Source organism: Eretmochelys imbricata, chromosome 9 (genome assembly GCF_965152235.1).
Source record: "Eretmochelys imbricata isolate rEreImb1 chromosome 9, rEreImb1.hap1, whole genome shotgun sequence".
NCBI lineage: Eukaryota > Metazoa > Chordata > Testudines > Cheloniidae > Eretmochelys > Eretmochelys imbricata.
Genome location: NC_135580.1, coordinates 7569707 through 7595965, shown reverse-complemented (window position 1 = coordinate 7595965; position 26259 = coordinate 7569707). Strand labels below are relative to the sequence as shown.

The window sequence follows — 26259 nt, the reverse complement described above, 5'->3', positions numbered from 1 at the left end:
CTCAAATCGTAGTTTAAAGACTTCAAGGAGCAGAGAATCCTCCAGCAAGTGACCCATGCCCCATGCTACAGAGGAAGGTGAAAAACCTCCAGGGCCTCTTCCAATCTGCCCTGGAGGAAAATTCCTTCCCGACCCCAAATATGGCGATCAGCTAAACCCTGAGCATATGGGCAAGATTCATCAGCCAGATACTACAGAGTCGTGTCCCTGTGGCTGCTCCGGAATAGGCTGGATCAGAGATTCTTGTCAGCAGTTTACGCAGAGCCACACTTGCATCCCAGACACCTTGTGCCATGGGGTGAGGGCATGTAGGGAAGGGGAGACCCGTCACTGCTCCAATTGCTGCTTGAGATGGAGCATCGAGATGTCTGTAAGCTGAGCCATGCAGTTTGCTACACCTCGCTTTCTTTATACCTTTTTAGTTTGAGTTATTTCTTTTTCTTTTTTTTTTTAATTACCACAAGTTTGTGCTTTGAGGGGTTCCCTACTGTTTGGCCCTTTGTTGTTTTTTTTCCCCTCTGGGTCTCTTGCATGGCCTCGAGTGCAGGTTATGCCCAAGACTTGGGCCTTCAAACTCTGTCAGACCTGCCACAGGTCCTTTCCCCACAGTGACGGACATTCCAGCTGCCTTCATGGCTTGGGAGAAACCCACATTCCCTCTCAATTTAAAATTTTCTTTGGATTTAAAAAAAAGGGTTTTTAAGATCTGAGGGAGGACGGACTTAAACTCCTCTGTATAGAGCACCCTCTCAGACTCACCGAACATTCATTTAGTAGAGGATCACTAGGCAACACTTTAATACCAAACTTTATTCAAAAAGAAAAATGACTAGTTAAGCAAAGAGGCATGCAATTACCACTTCCACCACACTCCAATTATACAATACTTACACTCAAACAGGAACTCATGTATCAATGGCTGATCAGTCCACTGACCACAGAGTGCAGTACAACCTTATAATCCTGGAACATAACGGTCCCCTTTTGATATTAATTGGCGCTCTCGCCAATTTAACAAAATGGCTCCTTTGATAATCCATTATAACACTAATTAACAATAAACTGCCCCTTGCCATAATTTTATTCTGCTATCTCCTCATTGGCTCTTTCCATTACACATTATTTAAATTAACATCTCCACCATTGTCCTTCCTATGCTATCAATACAGATAGCATTTAATGAAACATTGAAATCACTCACTGAAAACCTTGCTTAAACAGTTACAACCAAAACATAACAGCAGCATAACCCTGGGTCATGTTCTTTCTAACTTCTATTTTCTGTCATACCAAAGCCTAATTTCTACTTAATATATTTGATAGGCTACAAGTGGTGGCAGGTCCGCTCCCCCATATACTCTTGTATTGGGGAACGAGGGTGTCTGGGGCGCAGGAGCGGACTCATGGACAGAGCTGACAAAATCTCAAATCAAGAGGGCATGGGCATGCAGATATCCTGACGTGGAGAACCCATAGGGGGACACGTCTTGAAGAACTCAGGTTACTGTACAAGGTAAATAACCTTTCCTTTCTGAGAGAGTTCTCAATTTGTGTGAAAACTTTCCCAAGGGCTTTCTCCCAGCCCTTCATCAAATTATATAATTAATGTTGAAACTGGTTTTTACCTTTACACAAAACATTTATACAGCAGAGGGCAGACCAGTCTCACTGTGAGCTTAGAGTTTATGGTCTGGTGGGTAAGGTTTGGCTAGCAGAAAGATTGGCTTACAGTACAAAGGTCTTATTAAATACACATGAAACTTGCAATTCACCACTCTGATGATAGGTATAAAAGCAGGGAATCACAGGGAGAAGGAGAGAGGTAGATAGAAGGGGATTAAAGCCTATTTAGGGAGAGCTGGAACCTCAAAAAAGACAGGGAGAGTTCAGACCTGACCACAGAGTGGACAGACAGATAGAGCAGCAGGGTGATGTTGGGGATAAGTGAGTTTTTAGTAACTCTGGTCATCTCTCTCTTTGTTGTGCAATTTCTGAAACTGAAGTGGGCATGTAGCAGGCTTCCTCCTGGACCAACTCCCCTCCCGCTCATCGGCACCATGTGGCAGATGGATTTCAAACGCCAGCATGAGACTCTCATTAAGGTATTGTGAGTGTGTGTCCAAATATAACCAAGTAAATGATAAAATTAGCAAAAGGCGGCACATAAGGCACTTCTGCGTGCTAAATAACATTTCATCTGGCTTGTGTGTGGGATAGTAAACGATGGCCATAAATTCCATTACCTGTTAGTGATGAAAGTGTGAATTTAATGACATCCGCTGAGCAGAAGATTGAATGAGAACAAAGTATTCCTGACTCAGCAAAAAGAATTGACTTAAAGGGGGGGGTCCCCAAACCCTGGTAGGTCATGAGTGGGTTCCTAAATGTATATGTAACTACCTAGATAAAGTGAGATGATATTTCGAAGTGCTGAGCTCCCCCAAGTCCCGCTGACATCAATGGGAGCTGCAGGTGTTAAATATGGATTTATTGAGGCACCCCACTTAGACAATTTCAGTCTCAATCTATTCAACTGTCACCTGGTTTCCTTCAGTATTTCTTGCTACATTTGCTCATATCCAAAGTATTTGTTTCTGGGATGGCTATGCTCCTTCCCAGCTCAATTCTTCGCTGAAGCCTTAATGCTCAGTAGGTGGCATTGCATTCACTTCTACGGTAAGAACCTGGAACACACCCAATTTCATCAGGCAGAAGGAAGGAGCATTGCGAGACAGAAAGATCTTTTTGAAACACCAACAACAGAAATTATTGCAAAGAGAGAGGCAGCAAATGACCAGCTGCCTTAGGCAGAAATTTGCCCTTTATACAAGTTCTGGAGTGAATGTCCCTTTATAACATGCCAAGAGATCTGGTTGCTTTAAAGGATTCGGAAAACAGGGGCAGGTGAGAGGAATGACTAGATGACCTCCTGAGGTCTCTTCCAACCCTAATCTTCTAGGATTCTGATGGGGAAATAAATTAATGGGGATGTTTCTGGGCACTGGGCTGTTTGTAATTTGCCGGTAGCTCTAAAGGAGAAAATGATATGCTTATTAGTGAGTTCAGAGGTAGGTCACTGCAAGGGGCACTTAGGAAGACTGAGATGCATGAGATTGCCCAGCATTATCGCATATAACTAACCCTGATAAACTGTGACTCCAAGGGACAATAATAAATCTCCCAAGCATGTCAGTTATCACCTTTATTCGGTGTGTTTTATATGCAATGTTTACACACAAGGTATTAGAAGAGACACCACAGAATTGTCCCCTTAATTGGAAGGCACAAGCCGTTCTACTCCTGGGGACGTCTGTCCATCATGAGGTGAAACTCACCTGTAGGTAATTCTAATCCCATTCCGTACAAGACATTTAAATAGCATCCCCATGACACAGCTGCTGAGACATCCTGTTGGATGAGAGAGTATGGTCTTATCTCAGTCAGCTATGAGGCTTTTCTGACTTTAGCTCGTCTTTCGCCATGGTTCGGGGTTTCACTACAAATGTTTCTACAGCACCCCCTCCCACCCCCAAGAGAACATCCTGGAGTAAGCTGGGCGGTTGATTCATTGTGTACAGTTTTTCTGACTTGTGGTTTTCTGGCACTGATGATGTCTCTAGCTGGCACAGATTTACGGCAACATCTTCACCTTGTGGATGGGACATATTCCTATCATCATACTGAATGGATTCCCAACTGTGAAGGATGGCCTGACTGTCCACTCTGAAGACGTCTCGGGCCGGCCAACAACCCCTTTCTTTCGGAAAACGGCCAGAGGAAAGGGTAACATTTTCTTTCCTTATTAACTATACAGAAAAAGTAAGTTCACATGATCCTTTAAGTGCGGCTGCTCCCTGCTTCCATAGTCATCTCCCCATGGGAATGCTGCTGCAAACAGTTAAAATCACTACAAAAGTGACTTTTCTGATACTAATCAATGAGGCAAACAGCCACTGAATAGAACGGAGGAGCAAAATCCTGACTAATAAGTTTGTTTATTAACTGCTGCACTTAGGACGGAAGAACCCAATGCACAGCTACAGACTAGGGACCGAATGGCTAGGCAGCAGTTCTGCGGAAAAGGACCTAGGGGTGACAGTGGACGAGAAGCTGGATATGAGTCAGCAGTGTGCCCTTGTTGCCAAGAAGGCCAATGGCATTTTGGGATGTATAAGTAGGGGCATAGCGAGCAGATCGAGGGACGTGATCGTTCCCCTCTATTCGACATTGGTGAGGCCTCATCTGGAGTACTGTGTCCAGTTTTGGGCCCCACACTACAAGAAGGATGTGGATAAATTGGAGAGAGTCCAGCGAAGGGCAACAAAAATGATTAGGGGTCTGGAACACATGACTTATGAGGAGAGGCTGAGGGAGCTGGGATTGTTTAGCCTGCAGAAGAGAAGAATGAGGGGGGATTTGATAGCTGCTTTCAACTACCTGAAAGGGGGTTCCAAAGAGGATGGCTCTAGACTGTTCTCAACGGTAGCAGATGACAGAACGAGGAGTAATGGTCTCAAGTTGCAGTGGGGGAGGTTTAGATTGGATATTAGGAAAAACTTTTTCACTAAGAGGGTGGTGAAACACTGGAATGCGTTGCCTAGGGAGGTGGTGGAATCTCTTTCCTTGGAAGTTTTTAAGGTCAGGCTTGACAAAGCCCTGGCTGGGATGATTTAATTGGGTATGGGTCCTGCTTTTGAGCAGGGGGTTGGACTAGATGACTTCCTGAGGTCCCTTCCAACCCTGATATTCTATGATTCTATGTTTGAAGCATCAGCCAGGAATGTGAACATCAGCTGGCATTACTCCCGTTGTACATATGCTTTACACAGTACTAGTTTTGTCATAGTCATCTAATGTGATGGCTTTTTAACCTGGGCAGGATCTTCTCACCTGCTGGGCTTCAGGTCAGATCCCTGCACTGTCATTCAAACACAACCATTCTTGCCCTTTTATTCATGCCTTGCACTGCAGCAAATCTCACCCCACGAAATTCCCCTCCTCTCTAGAATTCCTGGTGTGGGTTCCCAGCTGTAGAATTACATGGTTTTGTATTACAAATGATTTAGGAAAACTGCATCCTGAGTTTTTGAAGCCCCACTTTCTATTTCTCTTATAAGAGCAACAAAACCCTCGACATCGAGTACTTTTCTGAAGTTGTCACAAGCCTTATCACATCTGTGGCCAGATAAAGGAGTTCAGCTAGGAGTCACATTCTTCTGCATTTACCTCTCCTGTTAGAAAATTTATTTTAGATTTAACTGTTACTATAAGAGGATTTTGCTTTATATAAACAACAATTCTCAATGGCCTCAGGTATTATTTTCACAAGTGGTCACACCTGGAAGCAGCAGAGACGCTTTGGGCTGATGACCCTACGGAACCTGGGGCTGGGCAAGAAAGGCCTGGAGCACCGAATCCAAGAGGAGGCCCGTCACCTGGTGGAGTACTTTATGAATGAGAGAGGTACATCATTGCCAGCATAGCTGGGCCTTTTCACTTCCAGACGCGTGTCTCTGTCATGCCAGCAAGAGGAGAGAATTCCAGGCCACAGATGGCTAGATATGGGCGGAGTTAACACCAGTGCTTTATGTTAAGATAAATCTGAACACACATAAGTGAGGCTCTAAAGTAGCCAGGAACTAGAGCCCTGCAGCGGGACTGGGATCCCGCCAGACCTGCAGGACCTGCTGCCACAATAGCGGGAGTGGGTGGGAGTGAGTATTGCAGGGCAGGAGCAGAATTAAACATCGTCCTGCGCAGGGCTCTACCAGGAACCAATCCATGAATAACTTCACAGGTCATAACCAACACTTTGAATTTTAGCTGAAACTAAGCTGGAGTCCAGTACTAGCTATGGAGCATATGTGGGACGTGCTCCTTGTAAGACCCACTGCTAAGGAAGTGGTTCAGCACCAGCTGATATTTCTGGAGCCTTCAATTATAGCCCTATTCATAGGTTCATATATTCCAGTGCCAGAAGGGACCATTATGATCTTCTAGTCGGACCTTCTGTATAAAATAAGACGCTGAACTTTCCCCAAATAATTTTATTTGAACTAGAGCAGAGCTTTTAAGCTTTTAAAAAAATCCAATCTTGATTTAAAAATTGCCATGGTGGAGAATCAACCCTGAACCGTGGTAAATTGTTCCAGTGGTTAATTACCCTCGCTGTTTAAAAAAAAAAAAACAACTCTTATTTCCTGTCTGAATTTGTCTAGCTTCAACTTCCAACTGTTGGATCTTGTTATACCTTTGTCTGCTAGTTTGAAGAGCCTGTTATTACATCTTTGTTCCTCATCTAGGTACTTACAGATTGTAACCAAGTCACCCCTTAACCTTCTTTGTTAAGATAAACAGATTGAGCTCTTTGAGTCTATCACTACAAGGCAGGTTTTCTAATCCTTGAGTCATTTTTGTGGCTCTTCTCTCAACTCTCTCCAATTTATCAACATCTTTCTTGAATTGTGGCCACGAGAACTGGCCATGGGATTCCAGCAACAGTAGCCCTAGTGCCAAATACAAAGGTAAAACGACCTCTCTGCTCCTACTCAAGGTTCCCCTGTTTATGCATCCCAGGATCACATTAGTCCTTTTGGCCACAGCATTGCACTGGGAGCTCATGTTCAGCTGATTATCCACCACAACCCCTCAATCTTTTTCACAGTCACTGCTTCCCAGGATAGAGCCCCCCATCCTGTAAGTATGGCCTGCATCCTTTGTTCCCAGATGTATACGTTTACATTTCACTATGTTAAAACGCATATGGTTTGCTTGCACTTCCCTTCCCAAATGATCATGACCTGTCTTCATTATTCACCACTCCCCCAATCTTTGTCATCTACAAACTTCATGAGGAATGGTTTGGTTTTTTTTCTAGTCATGTTAAATAACGTAGGGCCAAGAACCAATGCCAGTTGTACCCCACTAGAAAAACACACGCTCAGTGACGATTCCCCATTTACAGTTACATTTTGAGACCTATCAATTAGCCATTTTTATAGCCGTTTAATGTGTGCTGTGTTAATTTTGTATCGTTCCTATTTTTTAACCAAACTGTCATGCAATACCAAGTCAAATGGCTTACAGAATTCTAAGTTTATTACATCAACACTAATACCTTTAGCAAACTACACTTGTAATCTCATCAGAAAAAGATATCAAGTTAATTTGACAGGATCTATTTTCCCTAAACCTGTGTTGATTGACATTAATTATATTATTCTCCTTTAATTCTTTATTAATCAAGTCCTGTATTAGCTGCTCCCCTTTCTTGCCTGATATCTATGGGTTCAATGTCAGAGTGACAGACACATAATTGCCTGCCCTTTTAAAATATTGGTACAACATTAGCATTCTCCCACTCTTCTGAAACTTCCCCAGTGTTCCAAGTGCTATTGAAAATCAACATTAATGGTCCAGTGAGCTCCTCAGCCAGCTCTCTTAGAAGTCTTGGATGCAGATTATCAAGACCTCTGACTTAAAAATGTCTGACTTTCACAGCTGCTACTTAACATTCTCCTGAGTTACTGTTGGAATGGAAAATGTTTCATCATCATATATGACTACATCTTCTCATTTCCCCCCCCCAATACAGAACAAAAATATTAGCTGAATACTTCTGCCTTTTCTGCATTATTATTGACAACCCTACCATTTCCATCGAGCAGTGGATCAATACCATGAAGAGTGCAGTTCAGTAATCCATCCGAGAAGTGATCACGCCCTGGATGAATGCAGGGAGGGCAGACTATGACAGGGCACAGTCACAGGCTCCTTACTAGCTTTACAACAGCTGACAACATAAAAAAGCAGCCTTGACTATTGCTGGACCTGCTCATTCAAACACAGCAGGTGATCCAGCAGGACCTCAAACCTGAGGACTTTTCCAGCAAAAAGTTGGCCAAACCTTTCCTATCGGGCATCATTACCACCAACTGGTCTGGGTTTAGAGGCAGACAGCTGGGGGCTGCCGAAGCACCTTTGAAAATCAGACCACAATTAGTTTGGTGTCTAAATATGGAGTTAGGAACCTACTTATATCAAACTCATTTTGGGCAATGAGTCCATCGAGAGTGCTTGACCCCCCAGTTCCACAGAATCAAACCCATTCAAACTGAGAAAGCCCTGCTGCCTCTCCCCCTCCCTCTTCAGTGGCCTGCGCAGGATTCCTCTCTCAGTAGGGGGAGGGAGGAGCAGTGTTGGAAACGTTAATGTGAATTCTGATCACTATTTTTGCAGGAGATCCCCAGGATCCTTCTTTCCCCATCATCCATTCGGTCTCAAACGTGATTGCAGCTGTGATGTTTGGCCATCGCTTTTCCACTGAGGACAAAAATTTCCACCAGCTGATTGAAAGCAATGATTATTTGGTCAACTTTGGAGGCAGCATCACCGAGATGGTGAGTACGTACAAGCGCTTCTCATTATTTTATCAGTATCCAAAGCAAGCGAGGTTTCTCACCCAACAAAGAAGGAAGTGAGATCTCTACAGTGAGGAATTTACTATATATTATACAGTTAGTGAGGGCTGGTGTACAACATGCTGGATTGAAGAAGGTTTCAGGTTTTTGGAGTAAATGGAATCTTAGGCTTTGTCTATGCTGCACTTTTGTTGGTAAAACTTGTGTCGTTCAGGGGCGTGAAACCCCCACGCCCCCGAACGACACAAGTTTTACTGATGAAAAGCGCTGGTGTGGACAGTGCTTTCTTCCACCGACAAAGCGACCGCTTCTCGTTGAGGGAGGGTTTATTGTGTCGGCGGGAGAGCGCTCTCCTGCCGCCAAAGAGCGGCTACGCTGGGCACCTTTTAGTGGCCCGGCTGCAGCAGCACAGCTGTGTCGCTAAAAGGTGCATAGTGTAGACACAGCCTTAGCTGGCTAACTCCAGGTAGCCATCTTTTTATCAAACCGTCAGTGCCCAGCCTCCCCTCCTGGATACCTTGGTACGGGGTCTCTTCAGCACTCATCGTATGCTGCAGTCTGAAGACCTGAAGCACACCCAGATGTTACACCCCGCATGCCTATGACAGTCTCACTGATTTGTCTTAGGCTGAGACGAGGCCTGAAGCTTCAACATGTAGAAAACTACATGAAAATTCATGAAAATTCATAGAAAAATTCAGACTTGGGCATTGGGCCAGCTTCTAGGGCGTGGATGCCATTATCTCAGGCTGGATGAAGGGCTTCTGACCTCTAACAGGCAGGCCATGTCAGTGCTCTCGCATGGAGCCAATAGCAGCTGGCCTTGGATTGCCTCCTTCTTGGGAACCTTCTCTCTTCTCCCAGCCTGTCTTCCATCCCAGATGCAAGTTCTCAGCTGGTCATACAGATAGGAATTGGCAGAGAATCACGGTAGCCATTGGCATGGTGGTTCAGGGACAAATTGGTGCAAAGCCGAGAGCAGCTCTGTCTGGAGATGCTGACTGGCAGTGAGATGCTGTTGGCTCATAGGCAAAGGTGGGCTCCTCCTTGTGTTTATCAAGAAAGCAGAAACCAAAATTCAACTTCCTCTTTGAGGCGGCCTCTGCATATTCCCATTGGTGCAGAAGTCCCCAAACTGTGGGGTGTGCCCCCGTAGGGGGGAATGGAGGAATATTAGGGGGCACCGCTGGGGCCCAGCACCACCCTGCTCCATTCCTGGCCCCAACCCCGGCTGTTGGCTTCACTCCCAGCCCTGCGCCCAGCTGTGGCCCATCCCCCCTCCTGGAGCTGCATCCCTGCTCCTGGCCCCGGCTCTAGGGCGGGGGGGGGGGCGCACACAAGGGTAAGGGGGGACGTGAGGTATCGCTGCATTAGTGGGATGAAGCTGCCTGTGGCTTCCAGTCTCTTTTAGGGTACATCTGTAATGCCTGCTTCTTTCGGCATCATGTAGGGTGTGTGACGGGTTGGGTCACAGAAACCCCCTTGGGACTGCCACCTGATGTGCTGAGACTACCCATGAGCCCATTTTCCCTGGCAGCTTGGGACGTCAGAACCCTGCCTTGTTGAGCCAGACATGCCAGCCTGCTGCAAACACAGACCCAGGTCTGAACCACATCCCCCAAAGCTGTAGGCTTTAACTGAAAACCACTTAGCAGGTACTCCTGTCTCCAGCACCCAGATACCCAGTTCCCAATGGGGTTCAAACCCCAAATAAATCCGTTTTACTCTGTATAAAGTTTATGCAGGGTAAACTCATAAATTGTCCGCCCTCTATAATACTGATAGAGAGAGGTGCACAGCTGTTTGCTCCCCAGGTGTGAATTACTTACTCTGGGTCAATTAATAAGCAAAAGTGATTTTCTTAAGTATAAAAAGTAGGATTTAAGTGGTTACAAGTAATAACAGACAGAACAAAGTAAGTTGCCAAGCAAAATAAAATAAAACATGCAAGTCTAAGCCTAATACAGTAGGAAACTGAATACAGATGAAATCTCACCCACAGAAATGTTCCAATAAGCTTTCGCAGACTGGACTCCTTCCTAGTCTGGGTCCAGCAATCACTCACACCCCCGTAGTTACTGTCCTTTGTTCCAGTTTAGGTGGTAGCTAGGGGATTTCTCATGACTGCCGCCTCCTTTGTTCTGTTCTACCCACTTTTATAGCTTCGGCCCAAGGTGGGAATCTTTTGTCTCTCTTTTTTCTAAACGGAAAAGCACCATATTTAAGATGGATTTCAGTATTAGGTGACATGGTCACATGTCCCTGTAAGACCTCATTCTTCTTTACCCACAGGCTGGCCCCCACGTCCACAAGAAGGCTTGCAGATAAATATACCATCTGCAGCCAATTGTCCTAGTCAATGGGTGCCATCAAGATTCTAAACCACCATTAATGGCCCACCCTTTCCATCATTACAATAGGACCTCAGAGTTATATTTCATATTTCTAGTTTCAGATATAAGAATGATACATTCATACAAATAGGACGAACACACTCAGTAGATTATAAGCTTTGTAATGATACCTTACAAGAGACCTTTTGCATGAAGCATATTCCAGTTACATTATATTCACACTCATTAGCATATTTTTATAAAATCCTATGGAGTGCAACGTCACAGGGGGCATACGAGCATAGCCCCCCTTGCATGGGTAAGAATAACAGTGTCTCTGGTGAAGGCCCAGTTTAGGGCAGCAGAGTAAAGACACACCTGAAAAGCGTGGGTCTGTATGCAGCGCCCAAGCCTTGCCTCCCCATGTACACTGCTGTTTTTAGCAGTGTGGCGTCCCACTGCCTCCCTGCAGCTGGAGCCTTTCCCCGCTGCAGGGAAAGACTGGCTATGGGGAAGGACTTGGGCTGCTCCCTGCAGGGAAGGACGCTGGCAGCAAGGTAAGGCTCTTGCAGGGGCGAGCTGCTGAAGTTAGGGAGGCTACTCATTTGGTTTGGAACTGGACAGTCCTCTTTTGGGGTGATCTGTCCCCCATCTGGTACTACGACCAAATTGGACATGGTTTGTCCAGTATCGGATGGGGGATGCCATTTTTAAGAGTGTGCCACTCTGCCCCCTCTGGCATGACCTTGCATGCATGGTGTGTTTGAGGTCACAGCCGTGGGGGCTGGGTGCACTTACAGATGGCACTGCCTCCCATACAGGGTAACTCCCAGATGCACTGTGCGTGTGAGGTCATGCCAGCTGGGGTGGGGTCACACCAACGGGGCTGGGCCCACACCATTCCCAGAAGTACCGGAACGTCCAGTATTCCGGGCCTGTGTGAGTGATGACACTGAAGCCTTCCCCCACTGCTTCCCTGATGCCAGAGCCTTTCACCCACACGTCTAGCTACAGCATTGGGTTTCCAAGGTATAAAGAGGGCAGTGATTCCATCCACCCATCCATCCGTTAGTTCGTTCGGAACAGGCAGTGAACCCAGATTGCACTCAGTGGCCTTGGCATGTCCCTCGTCAGTTTTTCTTGGCCCCTTTGGGGACTTATTTTTGTTTTTTCTTACTTAGATTGTCAGCTAGTCGATCGCCTTTTCTGGGTTTTTTTAAAAAAAGGGAGTGCAAAGAAAGCCCTGAGGGTTCCCATATGCTGTGGGCATTGCCTAGATCCACCTCAGGTCCAGTAGGCTCAGTCTGACACTGTGATGCTCCAGTACTGATTTAGGAGATCTGCTTCTCAAAGTAGTTCTGTGCCAGTCTTTATCAGTCCTGAAACCTCTTCTTGCTCCTGAAGGAAAAGCAAAAGCAGTTCTTCAACAGAGCAAGATGCACAGTTCCTGGAGAAACTCCTCCCCCTCTGTCTGCAGCCTGGCTGTTGATCCACCCTCAGCAGCCATCTCCCTAGGATGACTAGATTGCCAGTGTGAAAAATTGGGACACCTTTTTTTTTTTTTTTTTTTGGGGGGGGGGAGGGAATATAGTTGCCTATAAAAGACAAAGCCCCCAATATTGAGACTGTCCTGATATTATCAGGACATCCGGTCGCCTTAAATCTTCCTGCCCCTTATAATTGCTCCAGGCTGGAGACCCATCACTTTTGACTTCCACCGCGCTTCTGACCATCATAAGTGTAGCAGTCTCCATCACAATTGACTTTTGCCCCTACTTAATGTTACTGGGCTAATTTCCTGTAGGTATCAGATTAGAAGTGGGCCTTCAGAATATGATAGCCCTATGGACTACCTTGGGGAAGGTATCCTGTATGTAAGAGGTGGCATGAAAGAAAGCATGAGGGCTGCTTTGGGAGAAGCCGATAAACCGGTGGTTGAGGCTGGCGTTGCTAGCAGAGGCAGATAACATGGTAATAGACAGGAGTGGATCAGTAGGGAGGAGTGAAGTTGAAAAGGGCCTTGAATCCTCCCGTCACTTGTGTGACCACAAGAGGGGGCAGAACCTGATCCCCGGACTTCAGGAACACGTTCAGTGCCTCTGGAAAGCTTGCTAGAAAAATCAATTCCAAATGGACTGACATGTAAGTGAAGTATAGCAAGCAAAAATGAACAGCGATGCATTGAGGTGCAGAGAAATATCTAATGGGGTGCTGCAAAGAGCAGCGTTCCATCTTGTTCCATGTACTCTTTGTTAAAGATCTAAACAAAAGATTTTAAGTACACATTACCTTTGTAGATTATACAAAGGGGAGTGTTGAGAAAGCAAGTAGATAATACAGGGGGCTGGGGGTGGCAAGATTGGTGATATGGGCAAGACTGATAAACTGACATTAAATACAAGGTTTCAGAGTAGCTTATGCTCAAATAAATTTGTTAGTCTCTAAGGTGCCACCAGTCCTCCTTTTCTCTTTATTAAATACAAGCAAATTTGTCAAGGAAAAAATACAATATCTAGTATTTAATCAGAGTCAGAAAGCTGAAAAGCAGAAATGACTGAAAGAACTCGAGGTGCTAACAAACAGCAGGAATTAGTTTCCAGCTGGCAGTAGGATATCGTGGCAGAAATGACTCTCTGGCCCCATAGGGCTTTTTCGGTCAGAGCAGAGGAAGCAGACAGCTGACGCAGAGCCTCTCTTTCTGAATCTGTCTCTGTTTACACTCAAAGGGTTCTCCTCCCTAGACTCTAGGGTTACGTTTTCCAAACGTTATACAATGGAGTTTTAGCCATATGTCCGAGTAATACCAACTGGAGTCCTGAGGCTGAAATCCCCGCACATGATGCTGAAAATGTACCCTGCTGAGTAATTAACTCACTGATCTCACTGGCTAAATTTCACCTGGATATTTTAACATTTTGAGAGACCCACCATGAATTTGTTAAAAGCAACGAATGAAAGCATCTCACTTGTGCCTCTCTCACAGCTGTATGATATTTTCCCCTGGTTCATGAATCATCTCCCAGGCGCTCACCAGAAGGCATTCTATTGCCAAGAGTTTCTCCGGTCTTTTGCAAGGAAGGAGCTCAGAAGCCACCAAGAGAGTGGGTCACCAGACGAACCCCAGGATTTCATTGATTTCTACCTGGCTCAGATAGACAAAGTAAGTGTCTGTGCTGTATATGACGACTGTGCTTTTGGGGCTTCACTGCTGTCCTCTGGTATAAACACAAACTTCCCCAGGATAAGATGGGAAAGAACCCTCTGAAATGTTTCATATGATTTTATGGTTCTAATCTCCTCCCATTGAAGTCATTACTTTTTTGGAAGTAGGATCACGTTCTTTGATTTTATAGACAATCTGTGAAGAGTTTATTTTAAAAAAATTCCAAGACCCTAATATTATGTGAATGTAGACTTAGAAATGATGACCCAAACAAATTGCCATGGAGACCAGGGTGATATCAAAGTAATGGGAAAAAAGCAAACAGGTGGTAAGGAGATTTTAAAAGATGGAAGAGAGCAATTACAGTAACTGTAATTTAAACTCTTAATAATATCATGGAATTAACAGTAAGGAGAAAGATATGCTGCAGTCAGTGCTCAGAGACATCAGTACTGGGAGTAGTAAATAGAATGGGGATTTAAAATATACATCATACTAGACAAACGTCATTGTTCTTTTTGAATGAATCACAAAACTATTGGATTCAAGGAACACGTTGGATCAAATATTTGATACGATTGAGAAAAGGCCTCATGAACTTTCACTTGAAAATGAAAATGTTGTTGGCTACAACAACACTGCACATGGTAAACAATGCCTAGCAGGGTTGGAAATAGGCCCTATCACATGGAGAAAAAACTGATGGAAAGATCCTAAACAAGTTCACTTTTGCACTGCCTTACAGAAGTGAGCGAATAATTGATATTGTTTGGTTTGGGGGCCAAACCAAAAACTCTGGGGGGGAAAAAAATCCATTTAGGCTGAAAAAGAAATGAAAACCTGAAAACAAAAATTATTTTTGGGTTGAATGAAACATTTTATTCGACACAAAATGGTTTATTTTTCAGTTTTTCATTTTGTTTTGGGATGTTTTGCACCCTTTAAAATTAATATAACTAGTTTTCAAAACAAAAAGTCAAAATATCTAGACCATCCTTCATTTTCTTGTCTTTTCCCCCCCCCCCCCCCACCCCCCGTTTCTTTCTTTGGCTGAAACTTTTCACCAAATTTGACCTGAATTCACAAATAGTTTTGGTGCCCAAAAAGATCCATTTGTCAGCAAAATTACTATCTGGAAAAAAAATATTTTTTTGGCCAGATCTACTTTTTTATTATTACCACAGCACCGAGGAGGCCTCACTATCTACCCCAACTAGGGACCATTTTCTAATCGGTCAGCGTGTCAGGCCTCGAATAGAATGTCTCCCTCTGTGAGGCACTGCCAGTCACATCCAACCATGCCCCCAGTTCCTCTTCCCTGCCTTTTACCACCCAAGAAAGTCAGAGATATAATTCGCTGGTCATAGCACAGATATCCCCACAGCACTTCACGAAATTCATGAGCTTCCTCTGGATTCAAGTCAAATAGAGGAGACTCTGCATTTGTCTTTTTGAGCCCTATCAAGTTCTGAATTTGAACAATGTTAACTGCAAAATAATTAGACAAATCCTGGCACTGTGAGATTCTGCCAGCAGATGCAAACAACCCAACTAAACCGCCCAGGACTATCTGTCACACAGAACAGTTCAGATGAGCAGGATTTTGCAACTCGTATGCTGGAAGCAAAGAAACTTTTCTTCACCTCTTGCTTGAGTGACAGGGCATGGCGTGTGGAAACGATGAAGGAGCATGGAGGGATGAAATCCTCATTCCTGTTTCTCAGTGTTCTTTTAAAAATACAGGTTTTTTTTGTTTTGTAAAGTTATAGACATTGCACACTGCTGGGCATCAAAACAGTACAGAGTGACCCTCATTATTACCCAGATTGTCCTACCTTCTGCACCCTAACCTCAAACCTCTGACTGTCACCTGCAGAGCAAAGCTGACCCTGATTCTACCTTTGATGAAGACAACCTGGTCCAGACTATTTTCGACCTTTTCTTGGCAGGCACAGAAACCACAACCACCACCATGCGCTGGGCAGTGCTTTATATGGTGGCTTACCCAGACATCCAAGGTGAGGGGGTGCACCATACATAAGATCGTGCATTTATGTAGAAAGTACCCACTTCTGCCCAATTTTATTAGGTGATTGTAAGTCTAAAACTGGCAGTTGGTGGCTGCAGCTCCAAGATGGGTCCCTGATATAAAAGCAGATGCCTAGACTGAGCTTTTAGTCAGGCCGCTTTGATTTCTGACCTCCCACTGCCCCTTGCTTCTTAGAGATGTAGGGTTTTCCACAGTTTGTGTCTGGTTCTCAAGCCAAGCTCTATCACCTTTCCACAAGATACTGGTGCTTCATTCCGATAAACTCAGACGTCCAAATAAACCACAAAGTCCCAACGCAAACAAACTTCACTCACTTGGGGCTTCTTCTTCCCAGTGGTTCCCTGAGCCACAAGTATCTAAACATTTTTTCCCTCCTTGGGATTCCTTCTCCAGCCATCTGACTTTATACACAGGTTCTCTCAAGGTCCTTTGAAGAGACTATCAGTAATCATGTCACCCTCTCTCTCTGTTATGAAGGAAGGGAGCTACTTATATACGCTGCCTCCTTCCCAGCATGCCTTGCAACACAGTCTAACTCTCAGGTGTCCCTCTGGGCCACAAGTCCCAGTGTGTGTTGGTGCTGCCAGGAACAGGGTAATGCTGGTGTGGAGGCCTCCTTTAGAGGAACATGATATTGTAGTTATGGTCCTCAATGAGGAAAATGCCCCTGGCCAGGGACTTGCTTTCAGAGTTGTTAGCTGGTAAAGTTGTCTTTGTGATTGCGCAAATGCAGGACTTTTAATTCACTAAACGCTAGTGTCCCCTACAGCACATGCAGATGGTACTTCCCAAGTATCTCTCTCAGTTATTGCTGCTCAGTCCCTTCCATCTTCACTTCCAGGCAGAGGTGATGTGTGGGTGGGGCTTGGGGGGATAAGGGGTCACATGCCCCCCACCCTCAGATTTGCTGTTTGGCTTGTACTGAGCATGCTCAGTAACACTGCTAAAGCTGGCTGCCCTCACTCCTTCTCCCCCACCCACTATTGGCAGGCACAGGTCATCTCTGCCTCCAGGATGGAACACCAACTTGCATTTCATACACACTGTTATGCCGGAGGGTGTTGGTAGCTGCCAGCAAGTGTGGCTTTGATCTATAGGCAATCACAGACCTTGCTGAGGCTGCTGGGTGTGCCAGCTGCCTTTCCTTTTGGCCAACTGAAAGAAGCACATTAAACTCCTTTATGGAGTCAGATAGCTGAAACAAGAGAAGTCACTGCCCAAAGCACTGGCCACATGGAACAGCGGAGCAAGAATTAATTCTGGGTGAATAAGAGGGGATTCCTGGGAACTGATTGAACATGTGGAGGTTGGTGCATTGATTGGCTTGTATCTGTGGGCTTTTGTCAGAAGCAGAAAGCAGTGAGAAAAGCCAGGAGAAATCAGAGAGCAATGGTAAAAGCATGGCCTGGAGTGGATGCAAGGAAAGAGCTTCTTTTGGTCAGAGTGCTGGAGTGGTCAGAGTGCTGGCAGGGAAGGCAAGCGTGGAAATTATGAGCAAGGGAAACTGCCTCTGGTTTGATCCTACGTGTTCAGGGAAACAGGACTTGGTGTACATTACTTGCAAATCTACAGGATTGCACCAAAGAAATACCGTATTTGTATAATCAGCTACTCTTAATGGAAACGAGCAGCGAGGCCCTGCACACTGGCTATCTGCTCAAGCCAAAGGGCAATGCTATGAAGCCTTCTCATCCTTCATTTATAAACAGGAACATCATTCAGATGCATGGCCAAAAGGGGGGCCTTGAATCCTTTGGCTGCCATTCTATATCCCAGCTATTGCTTTCATCTTGCAAGGATGCTTCTTTACTTTACATCTGTGAATGTCATTGCACTTTGCTAGCACTAGAGGTCTCCTGTTTCCAGCTAAGATAATGTCTTGATTGCTCTACATTTTGAATTCCTGCTCTGCTAAGCTATACTCCCAGCTGATCCCACTTCACATAAAACTGTGTTGTTCTCTCAGTACCTGAAATAAACTGTATGGGACAGGTGCTGGGCACGGCATAGAAACAGGAGTCTAATCTGTGAAACAAAGCTAGAGAAAGCTTTCCCTGTGCAGCAGCCTTGTTCCTGGCTGCCTCAGAAGCAAACATCATAGAATCGTGGGACTGGAAGGGACCTCAAGAGGTCATCTAGTCCAGTCTCCTACACAGTGCACTCCTGGCCATGAGTAGTTACTGAGGGTGCTGCCCCCACCATCAGTCTTTCTCTCAGAGAAAAGAAAGGGAAAAGCTCTTTACCAGGGCCAAATTTGGCCCTGACACTGGGTTTCAGCCATGTGTTGTCTGGGTCTCTGTGGAATGTGCTGATAATCTCTCCCAGTTAGTTGCTACATCTGTCCTGCTGGCAGGGCTTTCCCCTCGCACTAATGTTAACCCAGCAATAAAGGAGAGATTCAAATAAGATTCCAGCCAGGGAAAAGAAAAGGCTCCATGATTAGGGTGACCAGATGTCCTGATATTATTGGGACCGTCCCAATATTAGGGGCTTTGTCTTATATAGGCAACTATACCTATCCCCGACCCCAAAAAGAAAAGTGTCCCAATTTTTCATGCTTGCTGTCTGGTCACCCTATCCGGGATATAGAGACACTCACACACACTCTCTCTCTCTCTCTCTCCCCAAAATATGTATCCTTAATGTTTCTCTTTAGAGAAAGTCCAGAAGGAGCTGGACGCTGTGCTGGGTCCTTCCAAATTAATCAGTTACGAGGATCGGAAGGAACTGCCGTTCACCTACGCCGTGGTCCATGAGATCCAGCGCTACAGCAGCATCGTTGCCGTGGGAGTTCCTAGAGAATGTGTAAAAGACACCGTGCTGCAGGGCTTTCCCATTGAAAAGGTACAGAGCCATTCTCTATCTTTATAGCCCCTCCTTCCATCAGAGGGCCAATGTACCAGGAATCCAACTAATTGGTGTGTCCACATATACAGTGAACCTGATTCTCTTTTGCTTTACAGCTCCTTCGCTTTCTTCCAACACCTAAATAATAAAGCTGATGGATGAGGTCACTGGGAAATATCTCTGACTTTAGGGAGTTCCTCAAACATTACAGAATCAGCAAAGAGCTTGGGGTGACCCCTCTTGAAGTCTGCTGTGATTTGGCTATTCTCAGGTGCCAGTATGTCCCTTAGGGGCCTTGGCAACATTATGCTTTGGGCAGAGCCAAGAATAGGGAAAGCTCAAAGGTGACTTTAAGCCACCTTTTAATTCCCCCTCCTACATCCTACCTGATGTGTTTCTTGGCCAGAAAGAAGGCTTGGACTGTGTATCTCTTCTCCATTTATAAATCTCACACTGAATGTCCTTGCTTTTCAAATTCTGTATCAGCCCATTGAACTCTTGTCAGTGTCTTGCTGTTTTAACATCAGAAAAATATAACTTTGTCAATTTAAAGCAATGGCTTAAAAATGTTAAACATCACTCTTTTTGTTTCCATTGAGGAGTCAATATTAAAGCAGGGAGGATTCTGGGTATAAGACTTTTGCACTGGGCTCTCTGTTGCTGGTGTTTCCAGCAACATGACTGCTGTCATCAGATTCAAAAGGGCAAATAGAAATGTATTGTCCAGCAGACTCCCAATTTGTTCCTGAGGACACAGGGTTTTCTCTAGGTGACCTTCCATGCAAGGTAATAAATGAAAATTAAAAACTGTCTGTCCTTACCTATCTGTCTGATGGACAGACACCCAACTGAGTCAAATTTTCCCTTGCAGGGCACCATTATTCTCCCAAATTTAACCTCCGCCTTGTTTGACCCTGAGCAATGGGAGACGCCTCGACAGTTCAACCCAAATCACTTCCTGGATCAGGATGGAAATTTTGTGAACAAAGAAGCTTTCTTAGCATTCTCAGCAGGTAAGAGCATTTCAGGTAAAAGCAGGGCCGTCCTTAGGCATACGCCGCATATGCAGCTGCATAGGGCCAGAAATTTGGGGCACCACCAGGACAGGGTGTGCTGCAGCCTCCATAGGCAGGGGCCGTATTCACAGAGCCAAATGCACCGGCCCGGCGCATTCTGCATGAGGGATAGGATACGGGGGTCTCTGCAGGGAACTGTGACTCTCCATCGCTGTGAGGTGGGCCGGGTGGCTCGGTATCCTTGGCTGCCTCGTCTCTCCCCCTCCCCAGGCTACCGCAGCTGCTCCGTATGAAGCTCATTGTGTGTCAGCAAGGGGGAGGGGATTTTTTCTGGGGGTCTGCGGGCCCCAGTTTAATAATACTGCTTAGGGCCCCATAAATCCTAAGGACAGTCCTGGGTATAAGCTTCTTATTGCAGGGTGGACAAACTTTTTGGCCCTAGGGCCACATTGGGTCCTGAAATGGTATGGAGGACCGGGTAGGGAAGGCTGGGGGAGGCTATGCCTCCCCAAACAGCGAGGCGTGGCCTGGCCCCTGCACCCATTCCAGCCCCCAAGAACTCCCACCCCCATACAAACCCCCGTGCTCCCCACCCCGACCACACCCCGAGACCCCTGTCCAGTGATGAGCTGCCAAAATCTTAACAATGTGTTCCTTCCTCACCCCACGAGGGGGTCGTTGCCCACCCCCGCCCCCTGGGACTCCTGCCCCATCCAACCCCCCTGCGTTCCTTGACGCCCCCCCCCAGGACCCCTGCCTCATCCACCCCCTTCCCCTGACTGCCCCCAGAACCAGGCAGGAGGGTCTTGTGGGCCACCGTATGGATACCCACCCCATCCCTAAGAGCCAGAGGCACCTGCCGGGGGGCAAGATGGGGAGTCCCGGTGGTGCTTACCTGGGGCAGCTCCCAGGAAGCATCCGGCAGGTCCCTCTGGCTCCTAGGGGTGGGCGAGCGTAGCTGGGGGGGAGCAGGGGGAGCGGCTGCTCCTCTCACTGATCACATCAAAAGTGGTGCCTTAGGTGCCGACTTCCTGGATGCTCCGGGGCTGGAGCACCCACGGGGAAAATTTGGTGGGTGCAGAGCACCCACCGGCAGCTCCCTGCCCTGCACCTGGCCCCAGCTCACCTGCGCTCCGCTTCCGCCCCGAACGCGCCGCCCCGCTCTACTTCTCCGCGCCGCCCCCCCGCTTCCCACGAATCAGCTGTTCGGCGGAAAGCTGGGGAGGGCTGAGAAGCAGGCCGTGGCTTCACACTCAAGCCGAGAGTGGCGGAGGTGAGCTGGGGCGGGGAGCCCCTTGCGTGTCCCCCCCCACGGGTTACCTGCTGCAACGTGGGCGGCCCTCCTCACGGCCCCCCCTCCCCCCCCCGCCCCAGCTCCCCTCCGCCTCCCTGGGCCTGAGCGGGAAGCTGCAGCCTGCTTCTCCGCCCACCCCGGCTTCCTGCGCGAACAGCTGATTTGCGGGAAGCCTGCGGGGGCAGAGAAGCAGGGCAGGGCAGTGCGTTCAGGGGAGGAGGCGGAGCGGAGGTGAGCTCGGGGCGGGGAGCTGCCGGTGGGTGCTCTGCACCCACCACATTTTCCCCTTGGGTGCCCCAGGGCTGGAGCACCCGTGGAGTTGGCGCCTAAGGCGCCACTTTTGGCCGGTTAAATTTAGAACCCCTTTTAGAACCGGTTCTCCCTCGCGGAACAGCTGGTTCTAAAAGGGCTTCTAAATTTAACAACCGGTTCTAGGGAGCCGGCTCCAGCTCACCACTGCCCCTGTCCCTATCCAATCTCCCCTGCTCCCCACCCCCTATCCAACCGTCCCTGCTCTCCCTGCCCCAAGTTACCTGTGGGGTGGGGGAAAGAGGGACTCAGTCCTTTCCCTGTGCGTTTCCCCTGCTCGTTTGGCTGCTCTTCCTGGCAGTCGGGCAGGACTCGCTCCCTGTCTGGGCCTGGGGACGGGAGCCAAGCATGCTGGAGTTGGAGGGGGGCCCTGGCTTGCTCTGCCCCTGTCCCTGGTAGTAGGGCCCAGGCCCCTTGACCGCCCCCCCGCAAGCTCCCCTGGTCCTTGCCTCTTCCCCCAGCCAGAACTCCCCCTGGCCGCTCCGCCCTGGAGCCCCAGGGGCTAGCCTCCGCCCCGCTCACCATGCTGCAGGGGAGTTGGGCTGGCTCCTCTGCAAGCCTGTCCTGACCCCGCTCCCTGGCAGGAGCTCAGGGGCCAGAGGGAAGGGTCCTGCGGGCCGGATGTGGCCTGCCGACCGTAGTTTGCCCCCCTCTGTCTTAGTGGGTTTGATTGTGAGGGGTGAATTAATGGATTAGCAATGGGACCCTGCTAACCTTCAGACTTCGTAATTTACACAAAAACCAGCCGTCTCACCCCATTTCTCAGCAAAGATTTAATTACAGAATGCTAGCTGGACCATTGGTCTGGCCTCGTATGGCCGTTTTTATCTTCTTACTAATACTAAAATGAGAATTGTCAAAACAAAGGAAGGGTATATTTTGTGATGGATTTGAATTGTTCAGTTGGTAATCTGCAAAAATCCTTATTCTGCATTGGATTTCCCAATCATGAACACAAAGTAGTATAATTCTATTGTATTTAGAAATCAGAAGGCAATAAATAGGATCCTCAACCGTACAGTAACAGTTATGTGGAAAATGACCTTATCTCCTGTTCCTACATGGTTACTCAACAGCTGTTTGTTTCAGAGCCAGAATATATGGAGCTGCATGTGCACAGACCTACCCTCAGATCTTGAGAACTTCTGATGTACTAAATGCCTACACTTTACACAGATGGTGTTTTTCTTCCACCAGGGAGAAGTAGGATTTTGCCAGCTTTGAGCTTTGACCAGATCGGATACACAAGGATTAGAATACATTCAATCCAATTGTAATTCATATTTTCAAATGAAAAAAAACCCAATCCCTCCCCTCCCCCCCCAATCACTGTCCCTTTGTTCTTGCAGGGCACCGTGTGTGTTTGGGGGAGCAGCTGGCAAAGACTGAGCTCTTCATCTTCTTCACCAACTTGCTGCGGGTGTTCTCATTCAGGCTACCAGAGGGAGTGAAGGAAATCAACACCGAGTTCATTCTGGGGGGTACATTGCAGCCTCATCCCTATAAGATCTGTGCTGTTCCTCGTTAGGCTGCAGCACCCCCCAAAGCACGGGAGGAGCTATTAGGCAGGCACGCATGCCGTTGTGAATTTCCACCTTGTACCTCTTCCCCTCTTTCTACTTCCAGCTTTGACGACAGTATCGGTTCAGGCCAGTGGAGCCAATTTCTCAATCTGTTAGACCAGCGGTGTCCAATCCGTTCGCCACTAGCCACATGTGACTAATAGGCTATGGAATTGTGGCGAATGCATGTGGCTTTTTTATAATGTGGCTCATAAGAAAAATTCAGAACCACAAGAGTGGCTAGCCGTGTGGCTAGCACCGACCTTCTATTGGGCCCCGCTGTGTTAGACCTTGGGAAATTAATCTGCAAACCACTGCCACTTCCTTATTGGTCTGTGCCCAGGCTTTCCGTTTAATAGATTGCAGAGAGAGAAAATGTAAAACAAGGAATTCCAGAGTCAGGCTTTAGTTGGGTGGACCAGGAATGTGTTAGATGCGTCGCACTGAAGTTGGAGTTGTGGCGGCAGGAGAGAGAGGAGGGGAAAGGAGGGACATATCACGGTCTGTTACCAGGTTTAGCTTTATTCAGCAAGTTCTTAGCCACAGCTGTAATCTCTGCCAGAGGCTGAGACATCTGATCTGCTGCCCTGATTGTGTCTTATGCAGTGAACACGCAACCCTGAGAGTCATCTCCAAACTGAAGTGAGCTGTAGCCCACGGAAGCTTATGCTCAAATAAATTGGTTAGTCTCTAAGGTGCCACAAGTCCTCCTGTTCTTTTTGTGGATACAGACTAACCTGGCTGCGACTCTGAAACATCTCCAAACTGGTAATGCTGCCTCCGAAAACCTTTCCCTCTCTCCACTGTTCGTTTTGTACATGGATTCTAATGAAAGGCAGATTGTTGCTTACCAGTACTGCAAGCAATTTCCCATGAATACTCCTTTGAATTTTTCATGAATCTGCTTTAGCTGGTTTTGCACCTTTTGGTGGTTGCTTTTCACAGATGATGTAGTGAATAAGTTGACTGGCAAGAATGACAAAGCCGTTAGTTTTAGGTAAGTGTTGCAGAGTATCCACTGAGCGTGAATTTCACATTCATAATCACAGGTATTAGCATCGGAAACCTGATCCTGAAAGTGAACTCTTGCTGAGTCAGTGATCAGAGACATCCCATGTAACCTACTGTCATGGAGTCACAGTCTCCTGAAGTCAGGCAGGTCTCTAGTGCTGTGTGTGTCCCCCTCACCCACTCAACAGGGCAAGAACACTCCTGGGATTCAGCGCTTCCTGGGTCTGGCCTCAGAGCATTCAGCCCCCTTGTTCACAACGTAACTTCCTGCAGTGAGCCCACCTGGAAGGCACATCTGAGGAGGCCTTACATGCCCCCCAAAGGGATCACGCAACCCAGCTTGGCGGTCAGCAGTGACTCCCAGCCAGCTTTGTAAAACAAGTGTTTATTAGTCGACGGGAACACAGCGTAGAACAGATCTTGTTAGCCCGGAAAGCAGGAAGTTACAGCAAAGTCTATCTGCGGGGAGGAAGGGGAATCCAGAGCTCTGGGCTCTCCCCACTGAGTCCCAAACCAGGAGCCAGCCTCAGTCAGGACCAGCTGCCCTGCCTCCTTCCTTTGTCTCTTCCCCAGGTAAACAGGTTGCCTGGCCTCTCACTTTGTTCTCCAACACCCGGGTCTGATTCTTGTAGAGGAGGGCCCCCTGCCCCGGCCATCAGTTGTCAGGATACAAAGTGTCTCTTTGCCCAGACAGCCAGTCAGCAGTCACCACATCGGCCCTTTCTGCAAGGATCACACACCCTTGTCCCACCAACTAGATACCTGAGTAACACATAGAAGAAACTGAGGCACACACACAATATTCAGACAAAACATTAAGAACATTCCCACGTTGTCACACCTATATGGCCACTCAGAGTGAGCTTTTTTTATATCAATTATACACAACAAACGGCTTGTGAAGGATACACTGACCAAGAACTTATTCACAAGGTCAGTTCTTAGACATCTCACAAACAGAAGAGTGCTGATAAATTGTACAGTCAATTGCTTGACCACACTTTGGTTCATTATTTTGTTATGAAATATACTCAAGAGACCAAATAACCAATGTCAGTCATCTTATTATGGGACAGGGAAAAGATTCTATACCAGGGATGGGCAAACTTTTTGGCCCTAGGGTCACATCAGGTACAGAAACTGTATGGAGGGCCGGGTAGGGGAGGCTGGGGGAGGCTATGCCTCCCAAAACAGCGAGGCGTGGCCTGGCCCCTGGCCCCATTCCAGCCCCTGAGAACTCCCAACCCCATCCAACCCGCCCTGTTCCCCACCCCTGACTGCCCTCTGGGACTCCTGCATCCTATCCAAACACCCCTGCTCTCTGCCCCCTGACCATTGTCCCCCCCGGACGCCAGCCCCCTATCCAATCCCCGCTGCTCCCCACCCCCTGACCCCTGCCCCATCCAATCTCCCCTGCTCCCCACCCCCTGACCGCCCCCCTGGATCCCCCCATCCAACCCTCCCTGCTCTCCGCGCCCCACATTACCTGTGGGGTGGGGAAAAGGGGGGCTCAGTCCTTTCCCTGTGTGTTTCCCCTGCTCGTTTGGCTGCTCTCCCTGGCAGTCGGGCAGGGCTCGCTCCCTGTCTGGGCTTGGCTGCTGGGGACAGGGGCCAAGCATGCTGGAGGGGGGCCCTGGCTTGCTCTGCCCCTGTCTTCAGCAGCAGGGCCCAGGCCTCTTGACTGCCCCCTGCAACTCCCCCACCCCGCTCCCCAACTCCCCCTGCCCACGCTGCCCTGGAGCCCCAGGTCTGGCGGCGCTATAGCCGGGCCACCCGGCCAGAGCTGCAGCCATGCTGCCCAGGCGCTGGGGGAACTGTGACTGCAAGGGAGGGAGGCGGGGAGGGGACAGGGGCTAGCCTCCACCCGGCTCACCACACTGCCGGGGAGTTGGGCTGGCTCCTCTGCAAGCCCTGTCCTGACCCCGTTCCCTGGCAGGCGCTCGGGGGCCAGAGGGAAGGGTCCTGCGGGCCGGATGTGGCTTGCGGGCCATAGTTTGCCCCCCTCTGGTCTACGTCTTCTGAACCACATGGCCTCATGCACATCCAGCATGCCAGTCTTCACCTGGGGCCCATGCAAGTCTGGCTTGGCTTGGTTTACAAGCCAAGCAAACACCCTCTGGACCTGCTGATTTGCGTACAGTACCTGCACGAGTGGCCTCTTCCCTGGACTGGTGGATGGGTCCAGACGACGTCTGTAGGGGGGGTTCTAAGTACTGCCCACCGTGAGATCAAAAGTCCTGAGGTTTTTTTAAAG

The 26259-nt window shown here is 47.8% G+C and overlaps 1 protein-coding gene across 1 annotated transcript; it reads left to right on the top strand.

Annotated features, from left to right (window-relative positions):
- The first annotated feature begins 1931 nt into the window (after positions 1–1931).
- LOC144270089 (cytochrome P450 2J6-like) lies at positions 1932–22960 on the top strand. The gene is made up of 9 exons (XM_077826313.1): positions 1932–2102; positions 3621–3783; positions 5314–5463; positions 8239–8399; positions 13737–13913; positions 15793–15934; positions 18623–18810; positions 19685–19826; positions 22782–22960. Exons 1-9 carry the CDS (start codon positions 1932–1934, stop codon positions 22958–22960), a joined length of 1473 nt encoding a protein of 490 aa, XP_077682439.1.
- Positions 22961–26259: the final 3299 nt, after the last annotated feature.